This window comes from Amblyomma americanum, chromosome 5, assembly GCF_052857255.1.
Source record: "Amblyomma americanum isolate KBUSLIRL-KWMA chromosome 5, ASM5285725v1, whole genome shotgun sequence".
NCBI lineage: Eukaryota > Metazoa > Arthropoda > Arachnida > Ixodida > Ixodidae > Amblyomma > Amblyomma americanum.
In genome coordinates this window covers 201,866,947-201,893,583 of record NC_135501.1, presented here as the reverse complement: position 1 = coordinate 201,893,583, position 26,637 = coordinate 201,866,947, and the positions used below count along the sequence as shown (strand labels likewise).

At 45.1% G+C, this 26,637-nt stretch overlaps 3 protein-coding genes across 7 annotated transcripts in view; 2 read left to right on the top strand and 1 right to left on the bottom strand.

Annotated features, from left to right (window-relative positions):
• Positions 1 to 4,044, top strand: part of LOC144133427 (RNA-binding protein 25-like) — a 49,442-nt gene extending 45,398 nt beyond the window's left edge. For both annotated transcript variants that reach the window (XM_077666521.1, XM_077666520.1), the window contains exons 17-18: positions 1,978 to 2,124; positions 3,369 to 4,044. In XM_077666521.1, coding sequence (XP_077522647.1) covers positions 1,978 to 2,124; positions 3,369 to 3,461 — 240 coding nt within the window. In that variant the 3' untranslated portion in view covers positions 3,462 to 4,044. The remainder of the gene's footprint in view (positions 1 to 1,977; positions 2,125 to 3,368) is intronic.
• A 2,082-nt stretch (positions 4,045 to 6,126) lies between these two features.
• On the bottom strand, positions 6,127 to 9,712 carry mRpL22 (mitochondrial ribosomal protein L22). The gene is made up of 3 exons (XM_077666519.1): positions 9,549 to 9,712; positions 8,351 to 8,920; positions 6,127 to 6,312 (listed from the first exon to the last, which is right to left on the bottom strand). Exons 2-3 carry the CDS (start codon positions 8,875 to 8,877, stop codon positions 6,177 to 6,179), a joined length of 663 nt encoding a protein of 220 aa, XP_077522645.1. The 5' UTR covers positions 8,878 to 8,920; positions 9,549 to 9,712; the 3' UTR covers positions 6,127 to 6,176.
• Positions 9,713 to 10,349: 637 nt separating this feature from the next.
• Positions 10,350 to 24,865, top strand: Brms1 (breast cancer metastasis-suppressor 1-like protein). Of its 4 annotated transcripts, none has more exons than XM_077666515.1 (9): positions 10,350 to 10,997; positions 11,607 to 11,697; positions 14,007 to 14,134; positions 14,666 to 14,745; positions 14,928 to 15,030; positions 15,111 to 15,224; positions 16,946 to 17,010; positions 17,334 to 17,364; positions 24,446 to 24,865. In XM_077666515.1, exons 1-9 carry the CDS (start codon positions 10,868 to 10,870, stop codon positions 24,454 to 24,456), a joined length of 753 nt encoding a protein of 250 aa, XP_077522641.1. In that variant the 5' UTR covers positions 10,350 to 10,867; the 3' UTR covers positions 24,457 to 24,865. The 4 variants fall into 4 exon arrangements, with proteins under 4 accessions (XP_077522641.1, XP_077522642.1, XP_077522643.1 ...); XM_077666516.1 differs by having other exon boundaries at positions 10,353 to 10,997; positions 14,928 to 15,024; XM_077666517.1 differs by having other exon boundaries at positions 10,355 to 10,997; positions 15,132 to 15,224.
• The last annotated feature ends 1,772 nt before the right edge of the window (positions 24,866 to 26,637 follow it).

Here is a 26,637-nt window from a genome sequence, read left to right as displayed (position 1 = left end):
GGCGAGTTCTCGCAGTTTTTGTTCAGTCTTCGTCTTATTTTGGAGCACATCTGAGGGCTCCAGCATCACTGTATCACGGCGGATGCGGGCGCTGCCGCTTACAGCTTCCCGTGCTGCGGAGCGCGTTAGGCCTACCTGCGCGGCCTCGCCGACACGATCGTTCAGCGCAGGAGTTTCATCATTGTCGGGGCGCACAGCAGGGCGTCTCTTGATGTTATCGACCAGCGACTTCTTCCTTTTCTTGCCGAATTTATGCCTTGAGTGCACCTTGCGCGCTGAACCAGGCATCGCTGCGCGTTTCTTGCACTGCACGGTCCGGCACAGAGGGTCGCGTCTCCCCGCGGCTCGGGCGCGTCAAGCAGACGCTGCCAGCCAGCTCCACCAATCGGATGACGACCTGCTGTCACGTGATCCGCGGCAGCCAATAGGATTTTGAATACTACCTTTTCTTTTTTGCTATTTTCTCGGCAACCAATGGGCGAACGGAAGCCGCAGTGGCGGGAAATTGAAGGCGAAAGGCGGCTTTTTCAAATGAGACCAAGATGGCTGCGGTGCCGCGCATGAAACGGGAGCTACGCTTTGCGAAATACTGCTGTTTCGGCGCCGATTTCAGCTCAAATTCGGGCGACATGGATTATATAAATTGGTATTGTGAGTAAAATACTGACCTTAGAGGCGAGAAATTTAACAGAGAGGTAGATAAATGGCTGCTGATTTCGAAAATAACATTTTCTAAAAACTGATTTTTTCGAGATTTTTCGGCCCGAAAGACCCGTGTCCCCCCTTAAATGAACTGCCTCAGCCACGGGTCAAGCAGCTCCGGTTATTAGCGAGAGGCAGTTACCACAGTTAACCTTTTAGGACACCTTGTACACAGTTGCATACATAGCAGACTCTCATCTTTTGCTCAGTATGCTGTAGCTAGTGCTAATTTCTTCATTTTGGATAAATTTTGTATTCACCTTGCAAATAGGGTGCTTTTATGTGCTAGCTACCGAAGTCTGCTAAAAATATTTCACAAAACAGTGAGCTTGGTAGCACGTCTTCTGTCATTTTCTTGCTGACAAGGTTTTGCCACCAGTACTGATGTCTATTTTTTTTTTCCTGGATTTCTCTTATCATATACATGTTTGGCACGCAAAATGATTCCATGATCTCTATGATGTTGATTTCATAAATCCTACTGTTTTGTTGGTATTGGTGTACAGGTGTATTGAGAGTTTGTAAAAAAATGTCTGTGAATGCAAAAAATTGACTATTGGTGTTTTTTCATTGGAAAACTAGCAAATTGGCTTTCTTGATCCTGGATATGCTATTTAGGCTGAAAAATATATATTTTTGAATCGAAATGGTAAATGGTGCCTGAAAGGGGGTTGGAGCAACCACAGTTGCAGTTCGCCTGAGTATGTTGCACCGTTACAGAGGAAGGCTTTCGCAGCTTTTTCAAATGAACCGTGTTCTGAAGCAGTATGCCTTGAAGCATATGCTCTTGCTTTTTAATGAAGGGAAAACCGAGCTGCTGTTATCCTACTGACTAAGGGTTCTTCTGCAATCCGAACATTGGCAACTGCAGCTAAGCTCAGGTAACTGAAAACATTCGAGATCCTTATGTCCCAACCTTGCTTTTTGTTAAGGGGAGTGAGGCCGCCTGAGGGATAATAACCGGGTCAGTGCATGATCAAGTTTTGTATTTCTAATGCTGGTGCACCGTAGAGCTTGTTCATCTTTAAGCCGAAATCATAAACAGTGCTACAGTTGACTCATAACAATTCGAATTCTGAAGGGACCAAAAATTTGTTCAACTTATTCGCTGTTCACTCGATGTGCAGTTCGAGTTAAGGGAAGCCCCTTTCCAAACCCTTGATGCTGACAGGACCAAGGCATCGTTTCAATATTATTGGGACTCCGCTGCATTAGGTCAGAGAAAGATGAGCTGTGTAAGGTGTTTACCAAGTCTGTTCCCTTCCTCTTCCTCAGGCGCTGATGGACAAGCGGATCAGGCCATGGATCAACAAGAAGATTGTGGAGTACATTGGCGAGGAGGAACCCACACTGGTAGACTTCATCTGCTCCAAGGTGCTGGCAGGCAGTGCTGCCCAGAGCATACTCAACGACGTGTCCATGGTGAGGTGCCCTTCTCTGAACTGGGCCTGTATTCTGGAAGCGTTCGCCAAGTGCATGCATCTACATTGGCGTGGCTTGAACTGGGCGTGTTTCCTTTCTGCGAGAAGTGATGGGCGATAGTGGCCGCCTTCTTGAGTCACATTTATTTGTGTAGAAACTCCCGGCTTTACATTGAACGTAAGACACCTGGCTACTTTTGAACGCCCTGATATGGATGGTAAGTATTTACAGCGCAACTTTTGTAATACTATATTCATGTTTGCACTACTGTTATTGTCATTGATGCAGTGGCAAGTGCAGTTTTAGCCTGCGTGAAGTGGCAGGAAAGACGGGTCATTTGCAGCTCCAACCAATTGGCGCAAACCGAAATGGACATGTCTGTTTAGTGGACATTTGCAGAGTCTGGGTTTCAATCTGGGCATGTGCAAAATGATTGCAGGCTCTTGAAGAACAAATTTTGAAGGCAGTGTATTAAAGCTCACTGCTAAGCTTGTTGATTTGGATTTAACGCGACTAAAACGGCAAGGAACTGTCAGCTGTCTGTTTGAAGCAAATTTGGATTGATTTGTTCTCTTTCTTGGGTGTCAAACATGTAAATTTCACTAAAAAGTGGAGTGAATTGCCACAAGAATAAATGGCACAAATGTCAATCACCCATGGCGGCCGACCTTTTCAAGCACGGTAGGTGAACAGAGAAGTTATTAGCTGCACCTCATAGCATGATATAATGTGTAATTGTGTTTTGTTTTCTTTAAAAGCAATGCTTGCATAGAAGAAAATGGGTGCCTTATCCCAAAATGCTGCTTTCTGGTGGTAGTTAGGAGGTGCTGTCGGTTAATGATGTAGCTGGCTGCAATTACCTTGAAGTGGTCGGGGTGTACAGAGTGGATACATGTAACAGGTGTAGTTGTGTCAGAGGATCTAGAGAAATGTGAAATTTCCTTTTTTTTTTTGTTCCTTGAGGTCTTTAATAACCATTCGAATCAGTTAGGTGCCTTGATAAGCAGGGGCTAGCACCCACAATTTGACTCTCATAAATGTCTTCAAAGCTAATGTGTGTTCTGCTGTTGCTGAAGCTGCCCCTCCCCCTTTTTTTCTGACCTTTTAATAGTGTACAAAGAGTTCCAGATTGGTGCGTCACAAATTTTCAAAGGCAGGTCAGGGCTGATTGGAATAAGGGAGGCCTCGATTGTTTTTAAACGTGCGTATTCTGTTTACGCTTTTTTTTTGTTGTTTTGTTTCAGGTGCTGGATGAAGAAGCTGAAGTGTTTGTTGTGAAAATGTGGCGACTTCTCATCTACGAGATCGAAGCCAAGAAAGTGGGATTAGTGAAGTGACGAGACGGCGTCGTGAGCACGTGTCTGCAAAGCTAGGGACCTTTTGTTTTTCTCTTTCTCTCCAATGGCCGTTCAGTGGACATTTTTTGTGACATCATCTGCTGCTCTGTAGGTTCGATGCAATCTGTCACCACCACCACCACCATCTCTCCTGTAAATATTGTCAATTCTCTACCGCTTTTTCTTTTTTATTGTAGAACATTACTTTCTCTTTTCCACACACATCTATTCAGACTATTGTATAATGCACGGTGGCACACGGTTGCCAGTTTGTTCTCTGAAGAAGGGGATTTGTATGAATAGGGCCTGCAGAAATGAGGGAGGGGGGTCTCTGAACATATGGCAATGTAAATTCTGGTTCTGTGGATTTGGGAAGCGTCTCAGATCTCTCTCTCCAAATCTAGCGACAATGCCTTCCTTTTGTGAAATGGCCTGCCAACATCACAAGTGCCATTTTTTTCTTTTAAGTGGCTGTGAAATGAGACTCCTTACGCTACTGCATGCGTTTGTTTCTGTTCTTATCTGAGCAACCTAAGTCAATGTGAAATTGTACGAACTTCATTAAAAAAAGGAATGCAACCTGCTCCTGTGCTTTGTCATCAACATTGTGGTTCTGCACTATAATATGGCTCTCAATAGAGGCTAGTGATGTTGCGTGACTACCCCTTACAGAGCCATGTCTGGCAGAGTGGTAAGTGAAGACAAGGTTGAAAATACAGAGGAGCTGCCAAAGACGCAAGTGCAAAAAAAATATGAAAGTGGGTGCATTATATACAGCTTCTGATTCTTGTTGTGGAATCGTATAGCTTTCAACGACGGGGCATGTTGAATGTTAATAAGTACACTTGCAGCACATTTGCCAACACATTCCTGATGCCAGAGCGTGTTTAGTTTAAGACTCTGAACTTGTAGCAGGAAAAGTTGTCCCCAACTGGAGACCTTAAATTTTGACCATAGTTTTGTAGACAAATGTGTATTATGTAGGTGTGCAAATAGCAATTTTAGATTGCAAAGAGTACTGGATGCGAATCAAACATTTTCTAATATCGGTATAGGTAGTTGAAAATTCAGAGAAACTCTTCCAGAAAGCATACCAATTAAACCATTTTCCACAAGACGTAGTTGTGAAAAAAAACTGACCTATTGCAAATTGTTTTCACCCATCAGCATAAGGCAGCGGGAATCTTGCAATAGTATTCGCAATATGCATTATTTTGTAGGCAAATACGTTGTTTACTATTACTTTAACAATTGCTGACCGTGAAAAGTAATGTCACCGACTTAAAAGTGACTTCTAACTGCTGGCAAGAGCAGCAACTCTGGCCGCAACGAGATTGGGACCACCGCTTCCACATCCCTCTCGACGTCTGAACACTAAGCGCAAGTTGTAGAACGCCTCCCAAAACTCCGAGTACATAGCGCGTGACCCGCTTAGCCCTTGCGCCTCGCGTATTAGATTTGCCAGATTGAACCCCTTGACTGGATCAAACCAACCAAACGCTGTCATGAACCGAAGGTTTGAAAACTAAACCACGCCACTAATGCCCCAGTGCGTAGGCTCACTTGTAGCGCAGTTAGTGTTGTACACTTTTTTCTTGACCTCTTTGGCGTAAGATGCGCACTTCCTAGATTCTAAGTGACAAATTGAGAACAATCGGCGTGTTCTCCGCAGAACTGCAGAAGCGCACACGGATCACAACTTCATACTTTCCACTGTCCTCCACAAGCTTGGTTGACTTCACCACAGCCGGACACAGTGCCGTGCCATGCAGTGTTGCAATGGCCATCAGCGCATTGATTTTATGCAAGGCCTCACATTATCATTTGCGGCTTTTGCCGCATGCTGGCAGTCTGTTCCATGAAGAAAGAGCGAGCACATTAATTCAAGTGAGAACTGAAAATTAAAAATTAATTTAAAGTGTGGTGCAAATTTAATCGAACTGCGAATACTGTTTGCAAACTCCTCTTAAGTTTCAAGCATTCACACATCCCAAGTATTATGCAATTTAAGAACTTATTTCGCTAACATGGAGCAAGTGCATGAATTGTGCGATGAACTTGATAACAGCAGATAGGCTTGCCATATAGCCCAGAATGTATGACATTTGTTATTGCAACTAGTATTTGCTCTCGTCATAAATGACCTTTGATGGAAATGGATTTTTTTTTTACTGGGGCTTTTCCTCGCAGCACTGCTGCCATCAGAAATGCTGCAAATGGCATGCTAATGCCACAAATGATTGCTAGGGTTGGAAACAGCTCTGAAGATAGAATGTGAGGAAAGATAGGGTCGCAACCCTTTATACTACATTAAACACGCCGCAAGAGGACTAGACCAGAATAGACTACGCTTCAGTTTTTTTCTTTCTCACCAACACGCATAGACTATTACAAGTCTACATAAAAGGACTGTGGTGAACAAAACATGCTTTATATAAGGTAGATAATGGAATAAGAGGTGGCAAAATATGTCTACACCGACAGATGGAATCGGTGTAATTTGTGCAGTCAAGACTGTATGAGCATTTTTCATACCACCTTTTTTGTCGAAATGCATCAGCCATAGTAATGAAGTGAGCCTTTAGCCACAGGCTGAACTAAGGCGGGGTGGGTGACTCCGCTGATTCTACAGGCAGTTTACGAGGTACAGAACAATACATAAGGCTTGCAATGGAGAGATGTCTTTATCTATTGTACAATGCAAGCCGCAACAAATTAGCGTTCATATCTGATTCTTCGATTTCTCAGTTCTTGCATGAACTCTTCTAACTTCTGCGTGGGCGTCAGTGGTGGGTCGTAGTAGTGTTCTGGAGGAGGCCCTTCGACAAGCCGCACGAAATAGTGAGAGTACCTGCAATGAAAGCATAACAAGGCTGCTCTTTGTGGCATTGCAACAAGATGCTTGGGCCTTTTGACACTGCCCGAAAAAAAGGCCCAGTTGCATTCGTTTAAATGTGATGAGAGTTTTGTTGAATTGTCTTAAATAAAATGGGCTGCTGATCCCAAGGTTGCGAGTTTGTTCCCAGCTGCAGCGACCATATTTCAATGGAGGCACAATGCAAAAACGGCCCCGTGCTATGCAATGTTGACGCTTATTAAAGAACCCCAGGTGCTCTTAATTCGAAGGCCCTCATTACGGTGTCGCTTCTGGGCATTAAACCCACAATTTACTACAATGATAAAAAATGTGACTGTCACAAGTATTTGAACACAGTTCACACGTTAACTGCTCAAAAAAAGGCAAGAACAGTCATGAAGGTCAATGGAGCGAATTTTTTCTCCTTTATGTCACAAGTGAGCCAGCATGCTGTAAACGGCTAAAATTTTAACTGCATGCTTGATTGGCTAGAATATGAAGCAAAGACTTGAGAGAGCTTTAACTCAAAGACAACTCCACGATTTTCTGTTTAAACACATTGGGGAACTACTGCTCTTATTTGGCTAAAATTTGTTTTTTTTTTACAGAAAACAGTAAGTGGTTGATGAAAGCATAATTTTGACTTAGGTGAAAAGAAAAAATTTCAAAACTTGAAATATCTTTCCTTCATTAAACTACTAGTTTTTCTCTGTCATAACTCTGCCACATGCTTGCTGGCACATTGTCTCTGCAGAAAATTAAAACATAACATCGTTTTGAATTTGCTCCCCACACACTGTGTGTAGAGTTGTCAGGGCATTTTCACATTTTGTCCTCCACCTACGACGTGAGATGTTTGCATCGCCAGTGAGAGAAAAATTTAGGAGGAGGATACGGATGCAGAATGTGCGATGAAACTGCTCAACTGCAGTGTGTGCTACCCTAGTACCATCAAGTCTCTGGCACCTTACAACTGCCAAAGCATAAATAAAGCTGTGTGCATATAATGGCAGCACAGTGCACTATCATGGTTAGCACTGCATGGAAGTCTCTCCTCCAGGTTTTCTGCAAGGTAATACTTGTAGAAGCACAGTGAATCATGATCTAGTTCCTGCCAAAAGCATAACCTTCAACTGAACATAATTCCATAATCAATACAGTTTCACTCGGAACAAGACATCTGTAGGGGTGCCAACAATGGTCTTCTTTTCTGTTTCTTTCGTTAAGTGCGCATTTTTTGCCAGTCTGTATGAAAGATGTATGCTTCATAATCAAGGTTGGATACAACTTAACTCTGCAGTGAAGCTGAGCCCACATACAGAGCCTCCACACAGAAAACCTCCGTGAAAATAAAGTAGCCCGTTTTTAAAGCTTTTCATGACACCTAAACAAGAAGCTGATTGCAACTCCCAATTATAGGCTCGCGAATTTTGATGCCCCTGCCTTGTTTGACAGATTCAAACATTAAAAAGCCGATTTCATTTACTGCTGTGATTTGTCAGCGGAGGATGCTTATTGTTAACCACTGCTGTTTTTTTTTAGTTGAATTCAACTATAGAAAGTTTTAGCATTATGTGATCCGCTTCCATGAAGCATTTGCATCCTCTTGCGTTGGGAGCTAACTGCGCCTGCACAGCGGCAGGTGCATGCTTGCACCTGTCACGAGCATCAGCACAGTGTATATGGATGCAAACATGGCAGGGTGCAGTAAAGGGTTGAATGGGTAGGTCAGATTGAGAATTTGGGATTAAGACACAGTTAACTGAAGCTCAATAGGAGAAGTCTTTGTTCTTCAGGGATCATAACTGCTCATAACTGCAATGATGATGATGACAGAGGCCTTTGTCCTGCAATGGACACAGCAGTGCTAATGCTGATGATAGAAGCATTTGCATTGGAAATAATTGTGCTGCTGATGATGATGATGCAAGTGGATCACGTGAGAGCACAGCCACGCAGGCTGTCAAAGCGCCGTAAAATGAATCTGCCAAAAAGTCACCATTAAGCCTGAGGTCATTATCATTATCGTCACCTGTAATGTATGACCCCGATCTTCCCCCGAGCATGCCTCCGGGCGCCCTTGATGGTGACCGCCTTGCCGCAGAAGGACTCCGCAACCCACAAGTTGGACTTGAACTCAACATTGTGCTCTCTGACGGCCAATTCCTGGGCCTCCTTCAGCACCTCGATGACAATCTTGGCCCCCTTCCGGTCGACGAACGAGAGCTGCTTGATGGCCTCGTCGACACTCATGCCGCGGATCATCTGCACGATGGGCAGCATCTTCTTGGGCGAGTAGCGGATCTGGTTGCGGTAGTGGACGACCCAGGCCTCGTTGCGGGGCTGACCGGGCTCCTGTGGAGGCGTGATCTCGTCGTTCTTCTTGGGCCACTTCTTCGGCGCCGGCATGTGCATGTCGGCGCGCAGTGCACACAGTGACGCAGCGACGCTGAAGTTGTTCCTCAGAAGCGTCTGCGCTGCTGGCAGACTACCGGTCGCTGTTGCTGGTACGGGAGCGACTAGCGCCCTGCGGAGCGCCTGTCGACACAACGCGAACATGGTTTTCGGGGCTCTTGAACAGGGGCGCGCTTGGGAACCAAGTCTGCGTGAAAAATACAAAGCGACGTTTGAAGCATGACACTAAAGGCGCAAAGAAAGGAGAAAGAAGAAGAATCGTGCTGACAGCACTGGCTAGATAATTAACGCATTTAGCCGGAAGAGATTTTCTAGGCCATCGGGCTTCAGAAGCTGGAGATAGAGACGAAGCGGTGAGGTGGTGGTGCTTTTCAAGGAGGGTCACTACAGTTGGCCAAGGATCGCAGTTAATTGAGTGGAGCAAACTTTTTTAACGACTGCCACCTTATTACTTAAGACACAGTGTCAGGTAACAAATTGTCCGGTAGTTGCTCGTAGTCCAGCTAGCCGCCCTGATGAAAGGGACATCCCTCTGCTTCAACGGATCTCGCAACAGCTGAGCCTGTCTGCTTTCGATAATTGCGCTCGTCGCTGTGGCCACAGTGAAACTCAGATTGCTCTCAGGTTACACAATCAATTAGTCTGCAAGTACCGAACAGCAGCGGTTCGGGCTGGTATGCTTTGGATTGCGCTGAAATTAACTTTCCTTCCGAATGTACCCGACTCCACGCGGCTCACCAGCCCAGGAACACCGTGATCAGTAAGCCAACTGCCCTAAACGCAAAAGTAAATAAGGCAGGTCAAGCTTGACTCACCTCTGTACCCACGTATTTTCGCTTTTCCGTACAAATTTACGAAAAGCCAGTCAAGTGGAGAGCGACAAACTAACGTTTTATTGGAGTGTCTACTTCCATTTGTGAGGTTTACTGCGGGCTGCCATGTTTTCTTCTGCGAGTGTCTCTATGCGGTATCTGCGCATTTCATTTGACATTCGAAGCAGTTCGGTGCTAAGATTTTTGTTTTGGCAATATTTTTATTTGTTGTTTCTTTTTAAGTTCTTCATAGCCTCATTTACTCTTTTGTTGCTCTGTTATGCTTGTGTTAGAATGACTGCCAGTTGCGAAACTCGGCTTCAAAAAAACTACTTATGTTGGCAACCGTTCGAAACTTGCAGATGGTAGCGCTATCTGGAAGCGGCAAATAAAAGCTGTTGGCGTATGTCGCCAACGTGTCCTGCTAGAAGCGCTATTTATATTTTGCTTCTTTTATCTTTTAATTTATTTGTCGAACTGTTATACCTTTGAATTTTTGTTAATACGTCTGTTTCATTGATTAGCATTCTTGGCAGGCGTTTTTGCATTTATCAATAATATTTGAAGTTTGCAACTTGAATATATGGTTTACATTATTCACCGCGAGGGCGCGGCAATCCGTGAACACCAAATTCTACCTCGAACATTGAGGACCTTGAACCGCCGTTTTGTGATACATGCCATGATGGCTTCTAGTTGGTAGTAGTAGCTCTATGCTTCTATGGGTCCATAACATCACAAAGTTTCTTAACAGTAAGAAACTCTATCCATAACATGGACCCAATTTTATGATGGATCCTATGGAAAGTTGCGCAACTGTTAATACCATGAGTAATATCAAAGCTGAAAGCTCGGTGGTTGTCGAGCGCTCTCAACTCGAACGCACGTAATCACTTGCAACTCGAGCGCGCCGGGCGGAAGTGCACTCCGTTCAAATCGAACGGATTTAGTAGTGCGTTCGATTCGTTCGTTCGTTTTCTTTCAGCAGCGTCTCGTGCGTCTCCGTTTGTTGTGGCGTACTGTTTTCTTCTTCGTTCCAACGTGCGCCGCGTGAACTGGCGCCGCGTTCTGGGCCCGTGGTGTGCGTGCCGTCCAGAACGACGAACGCGCGAGTTGCGGCATGTTTTAGAGACGTCCTCGAAAGCCCGCAGCGTTCCGAACTGGAGAGTTCGCGTCGTGTTCCTCGACGGGTATCCAGCGTTGCCCGGCGGCGGCGGCGGTAGGTGACGAGCAGTCAGTCGCCCACCTCTGTGTTGCCGTTCGAACGCGTCGAGGCACGCGGTAGTTAGCCCGCCAGGACCGGTACACCGCAGAATCATAAGATGCCCAGCGTCAAAGAGTGCAACAATGACAGCGAAGGCGAAGAGATGGACCAGGAGTCGCCGGAGAGCGACAAGTCGAGCAACGAGGACTCGGACTCCTCGTCCGGCTCTGAAGAGGATGACAGTTCGGGTAGGTCCGCTTGCGCGGCCCGTTCATCAGTTGGCCGCCCTCTGGTCGTTCAAAAAGAGGCGGCAGTGCCTCAGTGCACCGCTTGCCCCAGAATGCGCTGTAGAGCGCCTGTGTTGTAAGTTTGAAACATGGCATAGTACAAAAATTGCTAGTTTTGCAGCAACTGCGCTGCGGCAGCTTCAAGGAGTGGTTGCAATAACAGACGCGTGATTGCGTTTGGCTTGCAGTAAATACGGAGGTTAACAGGCGCGAAAACAGACAGACCACAAGGTAGATAAACGGGACGGAGCGCTCCGTCCCGTTTATCTACCTTGTGGTCTGTCTGTTTTCGCGCCTGTAATCCAAAGATGTACCAACTTGCCCAGCAAGACGTTCTTTTACGGAGGTTAAGGCATACTGCGCCGATGTATAATGCATGGTTTAGGGCTGAAGCATCAAATGTAGTGTCTGTATGCATAAAGTGCCGGTTGAGGTTTCCCTTTCCGACTTGTTGAATGTAGCATCGCGTTATATGCGCAGTGTCAAGTTCTCAGCACAACTCGGGCAGAATTTTTGTATGTGTAGGTGTCAGTACAGCGTGCTTATTTCGCGTCCTAACACATATTGCAGAGATGGACGAGGAAGACTGCGAAAGAAGGCGGTCAGAGTGCATTGACGACATGGCCGATCTCGAGCGACAATTTATGCACCTCAAGGAACAGTAAGTACTGCTGTCGTACCAGTCTTCAATGTCATTTCTGCTGAAGCAAGACAAATAATATCATCTCCCTTTACTGTAGAAACTGGAAAGCGAGTATGATTCACTTTTATGACTTGTCAGACAAGGGAGCGCAGCAGAAACTGTGTGCACGCTTGGAGTCAGACCAAACTACCCATATGCTGCTGATATGCCTTGAAAAATTCCTCTCTTATAGTCTGTGGCTGCGGCCGGTCGTTGGTTCTTTGTTTCTCCTTCCTCTAGCTGCTGAACTCTTGTCACTTCCTGATATAATTGGGTTTCACTGACGTTGGACTGGCTGCCGTGTTGATGGACCAGGAGTATGGCAAAAGTCTGTTCATCATCATCATTTATTATCCCTTAAGGGCCCTGGGTTGGGCATTACATAAGTTGTTCATTTAATTTTCTGATCACCACGTGCACCGTGGAAGCTGTCTGTAGGGAAACATAACGACGTCCCTGATGTCATGTCTCTTAGCTATGTGCAGTCATGCTGTTTCTTGGCTGTCATTTCAATAAATTGGGAGTCCTTCCTTTGATTATCACTGTTCACTGCCTAGCCTGTTGTCTTCCCTTGAGCAGTGGGCACTGCCGGAGTTAAATCAGTTGGTTGCATATAATATTGCATCTGGGTTTGCGAAACCCATTGAATTCCCTGGATTTTATTGAAAGCTTTTCAGGGGACCTGAAACCTTACCTTGAAGGTAACAACGCTTATTGTATATCTTGAAAAATCAAGAAGTAAGACAAGTTTTTGTGAATCACCATGGTTGAAAAGGTGTGCTCGAGAAATGCATGCGGAAGTATGGAGCACAGGTTCACGTCGTCAGTCGTCACAGTATGACAGGCACGGATAGTGATCCATAGGCTAGTGCAAGTTGCACCTTGTTTCCAGGCTACTGGCTCCATGGGTGTGCGATATATCTGGTCACTGGTGAAAGCAGTTTCTTAAATAAGGCATGTCTGGCCTGCTCTGCTCAGGGAAAGCATATATCTCAGTTGTCTTAAGGCTTAGGTTGCATCCTCAAAGGGTCACTGTGGAGAACTCCATGCGGTTATTGTTCTCAATAAAAAAAAATGATTCTCTTTGGCATTTGTCTGGCAGGAAAAGATGCATATATCAACGAGAACAGTGGATTTAAAAATCTTTCAGTCAATTGATTCAAACTCTCGATGTCCTTGACAAAAAAGATGGCTTCCTACCATTTTGAACCGAATGGTGGTATAGCTTAGCCTCTGGGATCTGCGCACAAAATTTGGTGTCAAAGCACACATTTTACTTGAGATATTGACCAGTGATGATGACACCTGTATTTTGTTTTTTTGGTGTTCTCTAGCTTGCACACTCTCCATTTCTCGGCGAGCCACTGCGGTGACTCTGTGGTTATGGCGCTTGGCTGCTGACCCGAAAGATGCGGGTTTGATCCCAGTTGCCGTGGTCGAATTTCGATGAAGGCGAAATTCTAGTGCCTATGTATTATGCGATGTCAGTGCACGTTAAAGAACCCCAGGGGGTTGAAATTTCCGGAGCCCTTTACTATGGTGTCTCTCATAGCCTGAGTCACTTTGGGACGTAAAACCCCCATAAACCATTTTTCGGTGAGAGTTGTCTTTCTTCGATTAAAACGTGGTATCCTGTCCCCTTATTCTTTAAAGAAAGGAGCTGGCCACTGTACATGCACGATATAATAATATTGTCACATTGGCTTTAAGCGGCCGAGAGTCAGCAGCAGCGTTGCTCTGGACGAGCGCTTCTAGAACACTTCTTTCTTTTCTTGATAGGCGCGTTCGCCTGCACGAGCTCTGCACGTGTGCACGATTTCGTCTGACTTCGTAAAGGAGGCGAGCTCCACTATTGTGAGGGACGAACAGTAGTGTAGTTTGCCAATACATATTTCAGCTGTGCTTGTTTGCTTTGAAAACATCAGCTGGATTACGCCCATAGTGAGGCAAAGGCCTCTGCCAATTGCCTGCTATTCACCTTGTTCTGCACCACCTGTGGCCTGTAATCATCTCTCCATTTGTCTTTAGAATGCCCCTGACCTAGAGACATGTATTAGTGTGGGCAGAGAAAAAAATAAAGGAAAATAATGCTGCCCAGCCCGCACTGCCAATGGCACAACGGGCTTGACCTAGAGACAAATAGAATACGTAATTCTAAGGTAATTCTTGGCATGGTCTCTTTCTGTTACTTGACATGTAGAAAGGGAACGAGAAAGCAGGCTAGCTGTGGTGGCATCTCTGGTCCCCAGCATTTTTAAGTGACTTCATTTGTTCTGCTTTCCACGCAGGCTTTACCTCGAACGAGCGAACCAGATAGAGGCGAAACTTGAAGAGGTAAAAATGGGCCGCGCACCTGAATATCTGCAGCCACTTGAAGACCTCCAGGACAACATGCGGATTCGGATAGAGGTCGCAGGTGTGGCTTTTGACTGGTTTTCCTCGTCCACAAGGGGACCCTGCCAACTACTACTCAACTATGCTTTGGGTGTCACTCTAGGCTGACTGCTAAATTTGAAACAGCTGGGTGAAAGAATGAAGTCAGATATGCAAGGCTTATATTTTAAGAAAAGAGATGGAAGCTGAAATGTTTGTTGTCTTGTTGATTTTATAAGATTATGGGTAGAAAAAAGAGACCGGCTGCACATTGGGTGCTTCAAGGATGGTTTAGTGTTTCCTTCCCTGGATTATTTTTCTCATTGGTACTGTACATGCCAGTCAAGCTGAAATGTATGAGATGAAATGATTTCTTGCAGTGATTTTCTGGCTGCAAATTCCTCTCATTTTGTTTAGGTTTAAATAATGTTAGGCTTAGTGTTGTGATGGTTGTTGCACTTAGGGATGCTGTGTCGAGTCTGTGTCATGCTCCAGCACAAAATTTCAGGGATGTGTAGGCTGGCTTCTGTCTGTTTTGTGAAGGGGCTGACATGAAAATCTCGTGTTTGCACAGGTATTCTGCGGGAGATGAAGCTGAAGAACATCAAAAGGAAGTATGATGCTGAGGAGATAGCCGCGTTCCAAAACTTTGAGGTGACGCTTGCTTACTTTCTTGCATCTGCAACTTAATTGCATTGAAGTGTTGCTAAATTTGCAGTTTCGTATTATTTGGTCAGTTTCAGTATAAACTCTATCCTTATGTTAAAAAAAAAACAGCAAAACCTCACTGTTTGTTATGTAGAAGATTAAAAGCCTAAGTTCTCATGATGTTTCAGAGCGAGCGGGCATTGCTTAGAGACTCCATCCGGTGCGAACTCGAGGAGAAGATCAGACGTCTTGAGGAAGACCGCAACAGCATTGACATCACATCAGGTTTGTGTATGGCATATTTTTTACTATAATGGCGGCTTCTCATTTTGTTTACCTGCTTGAGGCCAGTTCTGAGAAATGGGGAACAGTTTTTTCTTTGTTTGTTTCAGATTTCTGGAGTGAACAAGTCACTCACAAGAAGAGCAGGCGTAGTAAGACAGACCCAATGGCAGACAGGCGGAAAAAGCCAGTCAGCGTCACAGATATCCTTTTTTTATTGCCTCTGAACTTTGTTTTGTTTATGCATGTAAGACGTGATCAGCTGTGATGTTAAATAACACTGTTCATCAGAGCTGTCATTTCTTCCTCTCTATCGTTGAGGCTGGCCCCCTCTCAAGTATTTCTGGGATTCCAGTATGGTATGGTTATATGGTATGACACACTCAGGCATGGCTAATGAGTATGGTACAAGTTAAGAGAATGCAGTCTGAGAGAGGAAGGAAAATAAGGAAAAAGCAGCGTAGCACTCAGGCCTGAACTTTGCAGTAAGAATTTGGCGAACATGCCGCTTAAACAGCGCAGTGCCTAGTGATGCTTTCGGGAGCTTTGGCAGCATGTTGTACCATTTGGCACAATAGAAACTCAGGTTCCTTTTACTGGTGGCCTTGTCACTTGAGTGTCCGCCTTCCATGCTGGAGTTCGTAGTGCCACCGGATACCCACCGGTGATACAGTGAGTACCAGCTTTCCCCCGGCCTGCTGCCCAGCTTAACCTGGGTGAAACACCTTGAAAATGGGTTGATGACCCCACCTTGTGTAGTCAAAAAAGTACTTCTTTAAAATAGGGTAACCCAACACTTGGGGGAGGGGGCCAAGGAAGTAGCGGGCCCCAACGATAGACGCAACACCAGTGACTTTTGGAATAAGGGTTTTCTCTACGCAGCTGTGCTAGGCTTGGGTTCATTGACAGCATTGCTATTACGCCCAAGATGGGAAATGCTAAAAAATGAAAGTAGAGATATGAAAATGTTTTTTCATATATCTGATTACTTTTCTGCAGCACTAAATTTGCATGTAATAACCGAAACCAGCGCAACAGACAAGGAATAGTTTTGACCTTTTTTGTGTTGTTTACCACGTACAGCACCATCTTGGCCAAACATTCAGTGAGCGTTCAGTGCACTTGTAATTATTTTTTGCTTTTTCTACTTGCACATAAATCAACATAGCATGTTAAATAAAAAGAGCAGTGTGTTCACAGAATACCAATTCTTTGTTACTCCTCTTTGGACCAAAATCATTAACCTCATTGAACCTCCCACGCTTCGACATCTTGTCACCATGGCAACCAGATGACACTTAATTGCTAAGCCTAGCTGCTCTGCAAATCCGGAAGTAATCCGAAAATTTTGTGTATGTTATCACTGAAGTTTTGCGGTGTGGGCATCATCAGACAAAGCAAAGGTTCTGAGCACCTTCCGTTTGCTGTGAACATGAGATACAGTGTAGCGGCAGTGACAAATAAGTGGTGAAGCGATAGGCCAAGCTTCGATCGGCATCGCCATGTTGCCCAAATGTAGAGCGGCGTAGCACCACACGCTGTTTTGGCAAAATGGTGTTCACAACAAACGTTAACCAAAGACGTAAGGTGTGCCTTACATTCTGCACATGCACATTTCGATGCCTCATACTACTTGGGGGGGCCTCAAAGTTTGGAACCTCCTATTCTAAAGCTCTCTAATACCTTGTTCCTTGGTGCTCTCAGGCCAATGCTACCTTTGCTCCATAAAGGCTCATCATCATCAGGTTCCTGTTAGCGGTGCAGAACACTCGATGCTGGTGCAGTGGTTGTCAGGTTGTATGCTGGCCTTGCAAGGTATGTAGGTGCAGCAGCTGCAGACTTTAGTCTGAGTGCCGGTTGGAAGTGCAATTTTATTTGTATGCTCACATGCTTGTAAGTTCTGTCCTTGACCCTGTTCATCCACGACCCTATATTGTGTACATGCTGCAAGAGTCCGAGATCCTGGAGGACTGGACGGCGATACGAAAAGTGAGTGTCGTCGCTCCTGTTCAACCCAAGAATTTTAAAGAGTGAGAAGTCTCGAAAAGCAGCATTTTGAGTTTTTTATTATTTGTTTCGAGGAGACATGCCGCTGTTTCTTCTTCATTGCTAATGAACTAGTGAGGTAGGGATGAGAAGGGGAGCATGTCATGTTTGTAATTCTTTATAGCCTCTTATTTATCGCCCACAAATAAATTAATTAGGAAACTGAACTGAGCTCCAGCTTCTGTCTGTATAAAGTGGTAATGACTACTGCTCTTCTTAGTGTGTCCTGTCGCCTTTTACACTCGGTCTTTGCATCCCCATTTCAGGCCCTGAAGACTGCAAGGCAGAAGAATGACTGTGAGTCATAAAATTTATTCTTTGTACTGGTCAAGTACTGTCTTCTCAGTGCGCTGTATTACGTGTCGTCAACTGCTGTTTTATCTTAGTTAACGGTTCTCTCGCCACAGATTCATAATTTGACTTATTGCTCCCCTGTCTGCTTGCTCATCTCTTCTTTTTTCAGTGATAAAGGGCTGTTCTGTAATTTGATTATGAGGTCAAGCAGAGCCCATTTTTTGATTGATCGCTGTCAGGATTGGTTCCTGGCAGTTTGTGCATGTTCGCGGAAGCAACGCAAGTGCCGGTGGCATTCAGCTACTGCGGGGAGGTTCGGTCATCGATTAAAGCAGTGTCATGCATGCTGCTAATGAGGTGTGCTCGATACAACTGTATAGGTCGCTTAATGATCCCTGGGACTGCAGAAAGAGCAGCAGGCATTTGCCGCCTGGGCTGGACCACTTTTGGAACAGTCACTTTCACTTAAAACGGTTTGAAGTGGCGGTTGTTGTGACGTCGGACTAGGCAGCCGTAAGAAGCGAGTCAAGACTCAGGATGACATGACGAGTGACGCTTTGTTCAGGCGGGATGGGTTTATATAGGGGAAGGACTAAATGAAAATAAACGTCCAATAACAAGCATACACGTAGATACGCATAAAGCCAATCCATTAACAGAGACCAAAACTTTCGACACAACATACTCCCTCCCTTCGTGCACTGAGGTGAACAATTTAGGAAACAAATTTAGAAATCAAGCATTCACAAACAAACAGTTGAACATTTAGAAACAAATTTATGCACACATAAATAAGCATCGGAGCATTTTTTTTTACGTGTCTAACATTCGTACATTCTCTCTTCATGGGGCAGGAAGGATGAAGGATTTCAGGTACAATACTGTTTTGGTCGTTCGGGCCAAGTGAATGCTGCCAGAGGAGTGTATTTTATCAGTAACTGAGTAAGAAAATGATGCCTCAAAAGTCCACACCTTATGACATTGCCGTGGAAATGTTCCTCCCTAGCTACAGGCTAGTACACAAAGGCGAAATGTTACTTTTTTGAATTTTGAGCTAGTTTGATATCACCAAGGCTTGGATTAATTATTAGTTCCCTGGGCATCCCCAGGGAATCTGTAGGTTTGCGAGAGTTCCTTTTTGGTCTCTCTGGTGCTGAACTGGATTGTTGACATGTTGTACTTAGTCCGGGTTCCGGAGGCTGCCGACGGTGCCTGTTCCTTGGTGGAACAGCTGGGGTTAACCCACTTTTATCAGGCTGCACTTAACACTGAGCACATATGGTTGGAGGCACATCTGGCCTGCCCACAGATAAATCATTCGAATACTGAGCACCTGTGGTAGGTGCTCTGTCACGCTGGTCATGTGGTAAGCGTCGCCTACCCAGTTGGCTCCATCTTTTGCGCTGCTACCATCGGCAGGTAGCGTCGTACAACGGAGAATGCAGCTGATGCACTCTGTACCATGAATGCTGCGCAACTTTCTCATTGCATGAGCCAAGGAACTACAGATGAAGCTCGAAAACACATGATCACGCGGATGTAGATTTGTGGCAACGCTTCTCTGATTCATAGCTGCCCACATGTTTTGTCAGGCGACTATGTTCCTGCAGACCACAAAATTGCAGAGGCGTGCGTGTGCTCTGATGAAGACTGTGAACGTTAAGCAAGACCACTCCCCTACTGCAAGTAATCTTATTTATGTGGCCAACCTGCTGCCAGGAGCCGTGGATGCTTCAACCACGATTATTTATATCCCGTCCCTAAGTTTGATGGTTGGCAGCAAAGGTCTCGACGAGGATACAATGACCGCCCTAGATAGCCCGGAAAGAGCTGCCGCAGGCTCTGCTTTGCAAAAGTAGGTGCGCATAACGCAATTCTGTAAGAAATAAATGCCACATTTGACGGTCTTAGTATTTTTGGCTGTTATATGGAGAGTCCACTTACTACGAACATCGGATATAACGAAAGGAAGCCACTTGACCATCACATTGGTATGTGGGCTCGACTGTATACAGATTGCCGTGCCGCTCGCGGTGAATAATCTAAACTGTGTTTAAGTTGCAGACGTTGAGATTATTGATAAACACACAACCACCTGCCAACAAAATGAATGAAACAGATGCAGTAACAAAAATTCATATATACAGTAAAACCTCGTCACAAGAGACACTCAAGAGGCCCGAAAAAGATGTTACTTGTAACCAAGGTCTCTTGTAACCGAAAATTCTAAAAACATTGAGGAGTCGGACTAGATGAGTTTATTGCAGATCATGTGTAGGTGCGTTTAAACACATTCGCACACATTAACACGAAAATGTTAATGTGACTTCACATGACTTCACTTCAACATGACTTTTAGACATTTGAGTTTGTGTCTGATACGAATCTATGGCGGATAAATCATTGAACAGACCTGTCCCATGTAAACATAGCGACAGCTCCAGAGTCCGACTGGTCTGACTACTGGCGTACAAAGCGACCGGCTACATGGAAGCTGGGACTGAAGCCCAACCCAACGTAAATTGAACTCAACAGTCGATGCAGGATCGCGACTGTAATTATAGAAACAGAATGACTGAAATTTTGGTGCAGTGAGACAATAATTGAAACCATGTGATGTGTGACATCCAGCTGAGGAACGGAAGAGAATCGAGCCAAGGGAATGAAAAGTGCAGTGCATATGAGTTTGTACGACGTCAGCCGCATTGCATAAGCTTATCTTGGTTGTGTCTCTTTTAAGTAGTAAAGAATTTACTCTAGGGACCTAAAAAAGTTGCCATTAATAACCGAATGTCTCTTGTAACCATGCCTCTTGTATGCGATGTTAACATGGTGAACATAGGAAGACCAACCAAACCACTTTCAAATGTCTCTTATAACCAGATGTCTCTTGCAACCATGTCTCTTGTAACGAGAGTTTGGTGTATAACAGTTCAACGTATAGAGATAAAAGAAGCAAAAAAGAAAAAAATTTTCAGAAGACAATGGCGACGTACAGCAGTAGCTGTTATTTGCCACTTCCATGTGGCAACACCTTCCATAAGCACCCGGAATGTGGCTACGAAAACTAGCCACATTCAAAGCAGAATTTTGCGACTGGTATGGTCGAAGAGCTCTGGGATGACATGGGGAACTATGTTTATTCAGGCAGGATAGCGGAGTGACCATGTGATAGCATCCATTAACAAGTACGCATACACAGGCAAGCGCAAAGCCAATCCAATAAACAGAAACCGAAACTCACGGCACAACACTTATGCTACCGAGGCATCAATAGAACTTGCCAGAAGCAGCAGCCAAAAAGTGTCACCATGAGGTCATGGAATTGAATGCTCGTCATCGCAGCCACATTTTGATGTAATTGAAACACAAACCTGCCCGTGTGCTGTGCATTATGTCAGTGCATGTTAAAAAACCCCAGGTGGGTTTAAATTAATCCAGAGTCCTCTACTATAGCAATAATTTCTCTCTACCAACTCTTCACTTACAACGATATGGTTTGGGTGGCGACCTTAGTTGAGACCATTACTGTGCCTTTGTTCCCGAACATAATAAAATATGCTTCCAAACATATTTTTTCAGATCACATAATTTGATTTTTGAGTGTTTTATCCAAAATGGAAGGATCTGAACAACTGCAACATTCTCTAGGGTTTGGGCTGCACAGGGACAGCAACATAGAAAACCTGTTGTGAGAAAAGGAAAGGTGCAGTAACTATCACTCTGGATGGACACCTCAACGGCACTTTGAGGGAAGGGAGGAAGGAGGGAGTGGAAGAGAGGAGAGAGAAGAGGCGCCTTAGTGGAGTGCTTGGGATTAGTTTCAACCTCCTCGGGTTCTTCACGTTCACTGACACCACACAGCACATGGGTGTTACTTTGCAAAGGTGAGCTGCTTCTCCCACCTCCCCAATTCGAGGTGCGCCCTGTGAAGGACATGTGGCAAACAGCCAGACATTAGACAAAAGGAATGGCCCACGAAGGAACAGAGGAACTGGGCTTTATAATAACACTTCAACAACAATACACGAACTGATACACAGTAGTGACGGAAGCTTCACTCAGCTACCAAGGATGAAGGTGGCACAATAAGTTACACTTGAGCTCAGTGCTCGCTCTTCGCGACTTGACGAAAGCCGGGGCCCTCCTATTTCGTGGTGCGAAGCCTGACATAGAATCACATAACACTACACAACACACTTTTAAATAACCAGACCCGAAATCTATGGAAACGGGTCCCCGTATTCTTGACAGTGCTCGAACCATCTCGAACTCTCACTCCACCCATGCTGCCCCTCCAAGGTCACAGGGAGAGGGGAGGGGGGCAGGGGCCAAGCACTGGGACACTTTCGAGCATGCTCCAGAGAAATCTTTTCCTTGTTTTTATTCGCCAGATTAATCATAGCGGCTTTACAGGTATCTTTTGTGTTTTGCAGCATGAAGAGGGTAAGTGTTTGGTGTTAAATGGCTTGGGAATTTTCATGCATTCTCTCTCGTATGTCCTGGTCATGTGCATTTGAACAGAATTTCAGGCAGTCACACCTCATCAAGTCATAGAGCTTGAATGAAAACTGAAGTCTCGTATTCTGGCAAATGGTATTGCAAAGAAAGGTTTTAGTACTGCACCCAATAGTTTCGTTTGCAGAAGTATCAAAGGAGGCTTTGCAGAAGTGTGGCTCTGAATTGGTAGGCATTGAGAGCACAACTTTCGTTGCTGCCTCACCAAGTGCCTTTGGGCACTTGCTGATGTCGAGGATGCTGGAAAAAACTGTGCTGGAAAGCAGGAGCAGTTTTGTGTTATGGTGACTCCATAGTGTAGGAGGATGCATAGCCTGCAAAGTTTTTTTTGCTGTAATTAACAACTCTTTATTGACTTTCTTGATGCAGTTAAATTTTTATCACTATCTTGAGAAGGGGAGTGGGGCGGGCAGGGGGAAATGGTAGCTGGAATGTGAAATATTTTTCTTTTTAGCATAAATGTTTTCTTGTCTAAGCAGTATGATGCCTCTTTTTTTGTGAACTAGAAGAATGAATTATACAATTTGTAAATGTGGCTCCATATCAGCCGAATATGTCAGCCTTGCCAAAGTGCGAGTGCTTTTCTTTTTTTCGTGTCGCTTAGAAACCGCATCTTGGAGGATTAATGTCTTAGAGGGCAGGGTGAGTCCTGTCTGGAATATTTAGCCGATATGGACTGTGTCGAAGAGCGCGCAGCGGCTATTCTGTCTCAAGTGTTCATTTCAGGTTTCTGCCCCACATGAAGCATGTGCGTCCTGGCTATGACACTTAGCCGCATGACAGCAGTGTCTAGTAGAGTATGAGTATACCAGACCGAAAGCTCACAAAAAACAATTCGATGATTTAATAAGGGCTTCCTCAACTGCTTTGAAAGCAAACGAATCTCAGCTCGTTCTTTTCACACCGCGGACGATAACATTACTGACTGCTGCTTTGCTGCCGAAGGTAGTTGACAGCGTGCCCAGAGATACATTAAAGTCTTTCGCTACCTGACACTAATTTCAGAGCTTAGCTCTTATAGGTCAACTGCACCACTTTTTGAGCATTCCACAATATTCAAGGATTCAAATCTATATAGGTTGTAGGTAAAGCATTTTAAGTGTTTTTGCACTACCGTTTAAAATAGTGACGTAATTGATGATTGAATGTTAGACTTCTCCTCATAGCACTGGAGGATTGCGGGAAAGCTAGGTAAGATTTCAAATGTCCGCTGCTGTCAACCACACCCTGCCGTGCCTCGCTGGATGCTGCCAAACAATGCTAGGAGGGCTTTGCCTTTCGTGGCATTGGTTTTTTTTTCCTTCAAAGCAAACGTTTATATGTTAAAAATGTCCAGGTACCTTCGATGACGTCATCATTCCCCCCCCCTCACTTGGTGTTGCAGAGAAGCTTGAAGGCCGTCGCGATTTAAATAGGTGATTACGTCACCATTTCAAATGGCAGCCCAAAAGGACTTTGCATGCTTTACGTGCAGGTTTCATGAAATCAGCCCCTTTAAGCTCGCCGATTTCTAGAACCTATGCAGTTGTCCTTTATGCACCAGTTCCTTGTTTGAGCGTCGGCCTCGGCGTAACCAGAAGAGAGAATGATAAGCGCAGCGAAGGAATGAAAGTACATCTAATGGCCGTTTCACATGATGCGATTGTTGCCGCAGCGCAGTGCGATATCTGCCGGTGTGCGACAGAAATGCGCGTCGTTCTCGTCGCAGGGCCACTGCGACAGACTTTCAACAAGTTGGTCGCACTGTCGCAGCGTCAGTGCGGTCGCAGCGATGGCCGCAGTAGTCAGGCAATAGGAGTTCAGCGACATGACAGGAAAATCTCGAAAACATTTTATTTAACATAATAATACATCACGGCTCAATATTATTACCCATGATTACGAAATCAATGCCTGCCACGATGTTTGACATTTATTGCAGCCGAAGAATTTTCGGCCACTGAAAGGCCGCACCGACGCTAGGGTGCCGACGGCACCGACTTAAATCGTTGGCATGTGAAACGGCGGCTGTGATTACCGCGGCAACTACAGTGCGACCGGGCCGTAATTTTTCATTCCCGTTGCACTATGTGAAACGCATAAAGCGACGAGAGCGCTTGGGGGAAAGTGGTGGAGGAGCGTACAGTGTGAGGGGCGAGAGCAGAGGAGGGTACTGCAAGAGATGCGCAAGAGCAGTGCTAGCAGTGCTCCGCCGGCAAATGGATAACGAATTGTTGAGCAGCGCTATAAATTGATATACTCAACGAGAGATCGCCGGTGTGGTTCATATGGGGTTTAGTTATCTTTTTTTAGGAAATTTTTATTTCGTAAAAACGAGATATCACATACATGGCTTCTGTGGTAATTTCCAAAGGGAATAGCTGTTGCTTTGTTGCATCCATTATTTCGTTGTAAAGCATTACGTTGTAGCACGTTTTGACTAGGTACTGACACCAAACCTTGGCTTTGAATTGTGTGCATGTTTTTAAAAAGAGTGGCGTGTCTAAGTTTGCTCTACTGCTGCGCTACTTTGGAAGGTGCTAATTTTAGCTCCTTTATTCTATCTCCCTCTGTTTTCGCTACGCAGTGCTCGTCTAAGCACCTTTCTGTCGTCGAGCTCATCGCAGCTGTCAGGCTGCTGACATCCAAGTTTTGTACATAGAAGCAGAGGATGAAGAGCAGCCAAGTGTCATCGAAATCATCATTGCCCAAGAGTGCATCACAGTGCAAGACACACATTTTGTAAACAGGCAGCGTGCTTACCAGTCATACGTTGTTTCTTTGCGTGCGTGTTTAGGTCCCCGGTTTTCCTTTTTGTCATGTCTTGTATTTATATGTGGATTGAATGTTACTATCAGTGCCTTGATAGTAACTGTTTGCTGCCAGAGCAGTCATTTAGCAAACCTTGATTTTGGGCTGCATTTTGTTTAGAATTTGCTGCTCTGGGTGTGCTGCTCACATTTTTCCCACTTCATGTTGGTCTGTAAATAAAAGATGTTTTCAATTATGTGCGTCTTTTTTATTTCAGCTGCATCAATACAGACTGTTATAAATGAGCTTCCCACAGACTCTGTTATGCTAATGAGTGTCGACATTGTAGCCACACAATTTTTTTCAGTTCCTGGCGCGTTTTGCTTTTAGAGTAAGGTAGGTGAAATCCTGGCCCCAAATCCTTTTATTTTGTTAACTGCAAGCTCCAATGTATGCCCGAGTGCTTCGAAATTTGTAAGCATTGCAGCCGCGGTGATTGGGGGGCCCCCTCCACTACGACTTGCATAACGTTGCTTTGTCAACGTGCCGTTTGTGCCGCAAAGAAACTGAAGCAAAGTGGGACATTCCAAGGTATTGTGAACTCTTGATTTGGATGTGACCTAACGTGTTGCATGTGACGTTCACGTACTCACTAGTCCACTGTGCATAAACGGTGCGCCGTGGTGGAATATCTACGCCAGTCGGAAAATCTTGCCCCAAAATTTCGTTTTTGCTCATTTGCGACACTCCTGTGCCAAAAGTAAATGACAAATTTTTTGTGAGAATGAAACCGAAGCTGTTGCCTTCAAATGTTTTTTATAGAACGAGTTTTTTTTCGTTTTGCCCTCAACGAATACATGGTTTGCTTCATTCAACACATTTCTCTGTCACCTGTTTGATGGTGTGAGTATGGTCTACGAGTAGACTGCCTGATAGGTAACCTTGCCCTTTGGTTGAACGAAATCTAAGGTTGCTCTAATTCTGTTAGCAATTACCTTAGTAAATACTTTGCAAGCAATGGGCAGTAATCTGATCAGTCGAATTTTTGAAGTCATTCACATCCTCATTCTTATGCACTAAAAGGACACTGATGAGAACTTTATCCAAATATTGTGCTCATTAAAAAGTTAGCCGCTGTTCAACTACTGCTTAGTCTGTATTGGGTAAGTAGAAGTTGCTTGGCCTGTAACGTTCAGTGCGTTCCGCACACTGGTTAGGCAACGCGTCCTTTCTGGCAGGTGACGGTTAAATTAATGTTTGATCGCGGGAGGTTGGTCACCCAGTGAACGCTGCGGCCTAGTGGCTTGGCTCGGCTATGCCAGTATATACGTAGCAAAAGGTAAGGCATAGCATGGTTAGCCTTTGTTAATCTTGATTACAAGTCCAGGTTAGCCTGGTTGTCTAGCTATGTTGCTGTCGCATTAAAGACGACAGAACTGTGGTTGCGCCGCACGCGAGCTCTCCTTTTAAATCCGACATTTTATCAGGCATGCGATGCAGCTGGCGAGGCGCGCAACGACGAGGAATGCGGTGTGACGTCATACCAAACGGCGGCGAGCCGCGCGTTGTGACGTCATGCCAGATGGCGCAAAGCACAGTAACCGTCTCACATATCTCGGTGGACACCCGAACCGCGCCGTAAAGGAAGGGATAAAGGAGGGAAGGAAAGAGAAAACCGAAAGTTGCATTTTGAGGAAAGGCGCTGCGCAGCGGCGGAACACCTGCAGCTCGGTGCTACTAGTGGCGCACGCGCAGTTATGACTATAGGGAGCGAGAGAGAAATGCGCCGTGTGTCGTCACTGCTCCTCGCGCATGCGCAGCACGGTTCTCCAGGAATCACGCGAAACTGATCAACCTGCGGCCAGTAAAGCTTTGGCTTTAAAATGATTCTCTGGCTATTTCTGGCTGCATTGAGTCTGGTCTGGCTGCAAAAGATGCATTTACGGCTCCACAGACCCAAAAGCTGGGGCAGAACACGCGCAAACAGGGAATGGACTTGCTTGGAATGACGTGGAAATTGTTGCCACT

Excerpts from the sequence above, each read along its gene's own strand:
- mRpL22 (XM_077666519.1), bottom strand. The coding sequence starts at position 8,877 with ATGTTCGCGTTGTGTCGACAGGCGCTCCGCAGGGCGCTAGTCGCTCCC. Across the intron at positions 6,313-8,350 it reads ATCGGGGTCATACATTACAG|GTACTCTCACTATTTCGTGC; the intron begins GTGACGATAATG and ends CTTTCATTGCAG.
- Brms1 (XM_077666515.1), top strand. The coding sequence starts at position 10,868 with ATGCCCAGCGTCAAAGAGTGCAACAATGACAGCGAAGGCGAAGAGATG. Across the intron at positions 14,135-14,665 it reads GATTCGGATAGAGGTCGCAG|GTATTCTGCGGGAGATGAAG; the intron begins GTGTGGCTTTTG and ends GTGTTTGCACAG. Across the intron at positions 15,031-15,110 it reads TGACATCACATCAGGTTTGT|TTTTTTCTTTGTTTGTTTCA; the intron begins GTATGGCATATT and ends AATGGGGAACAG.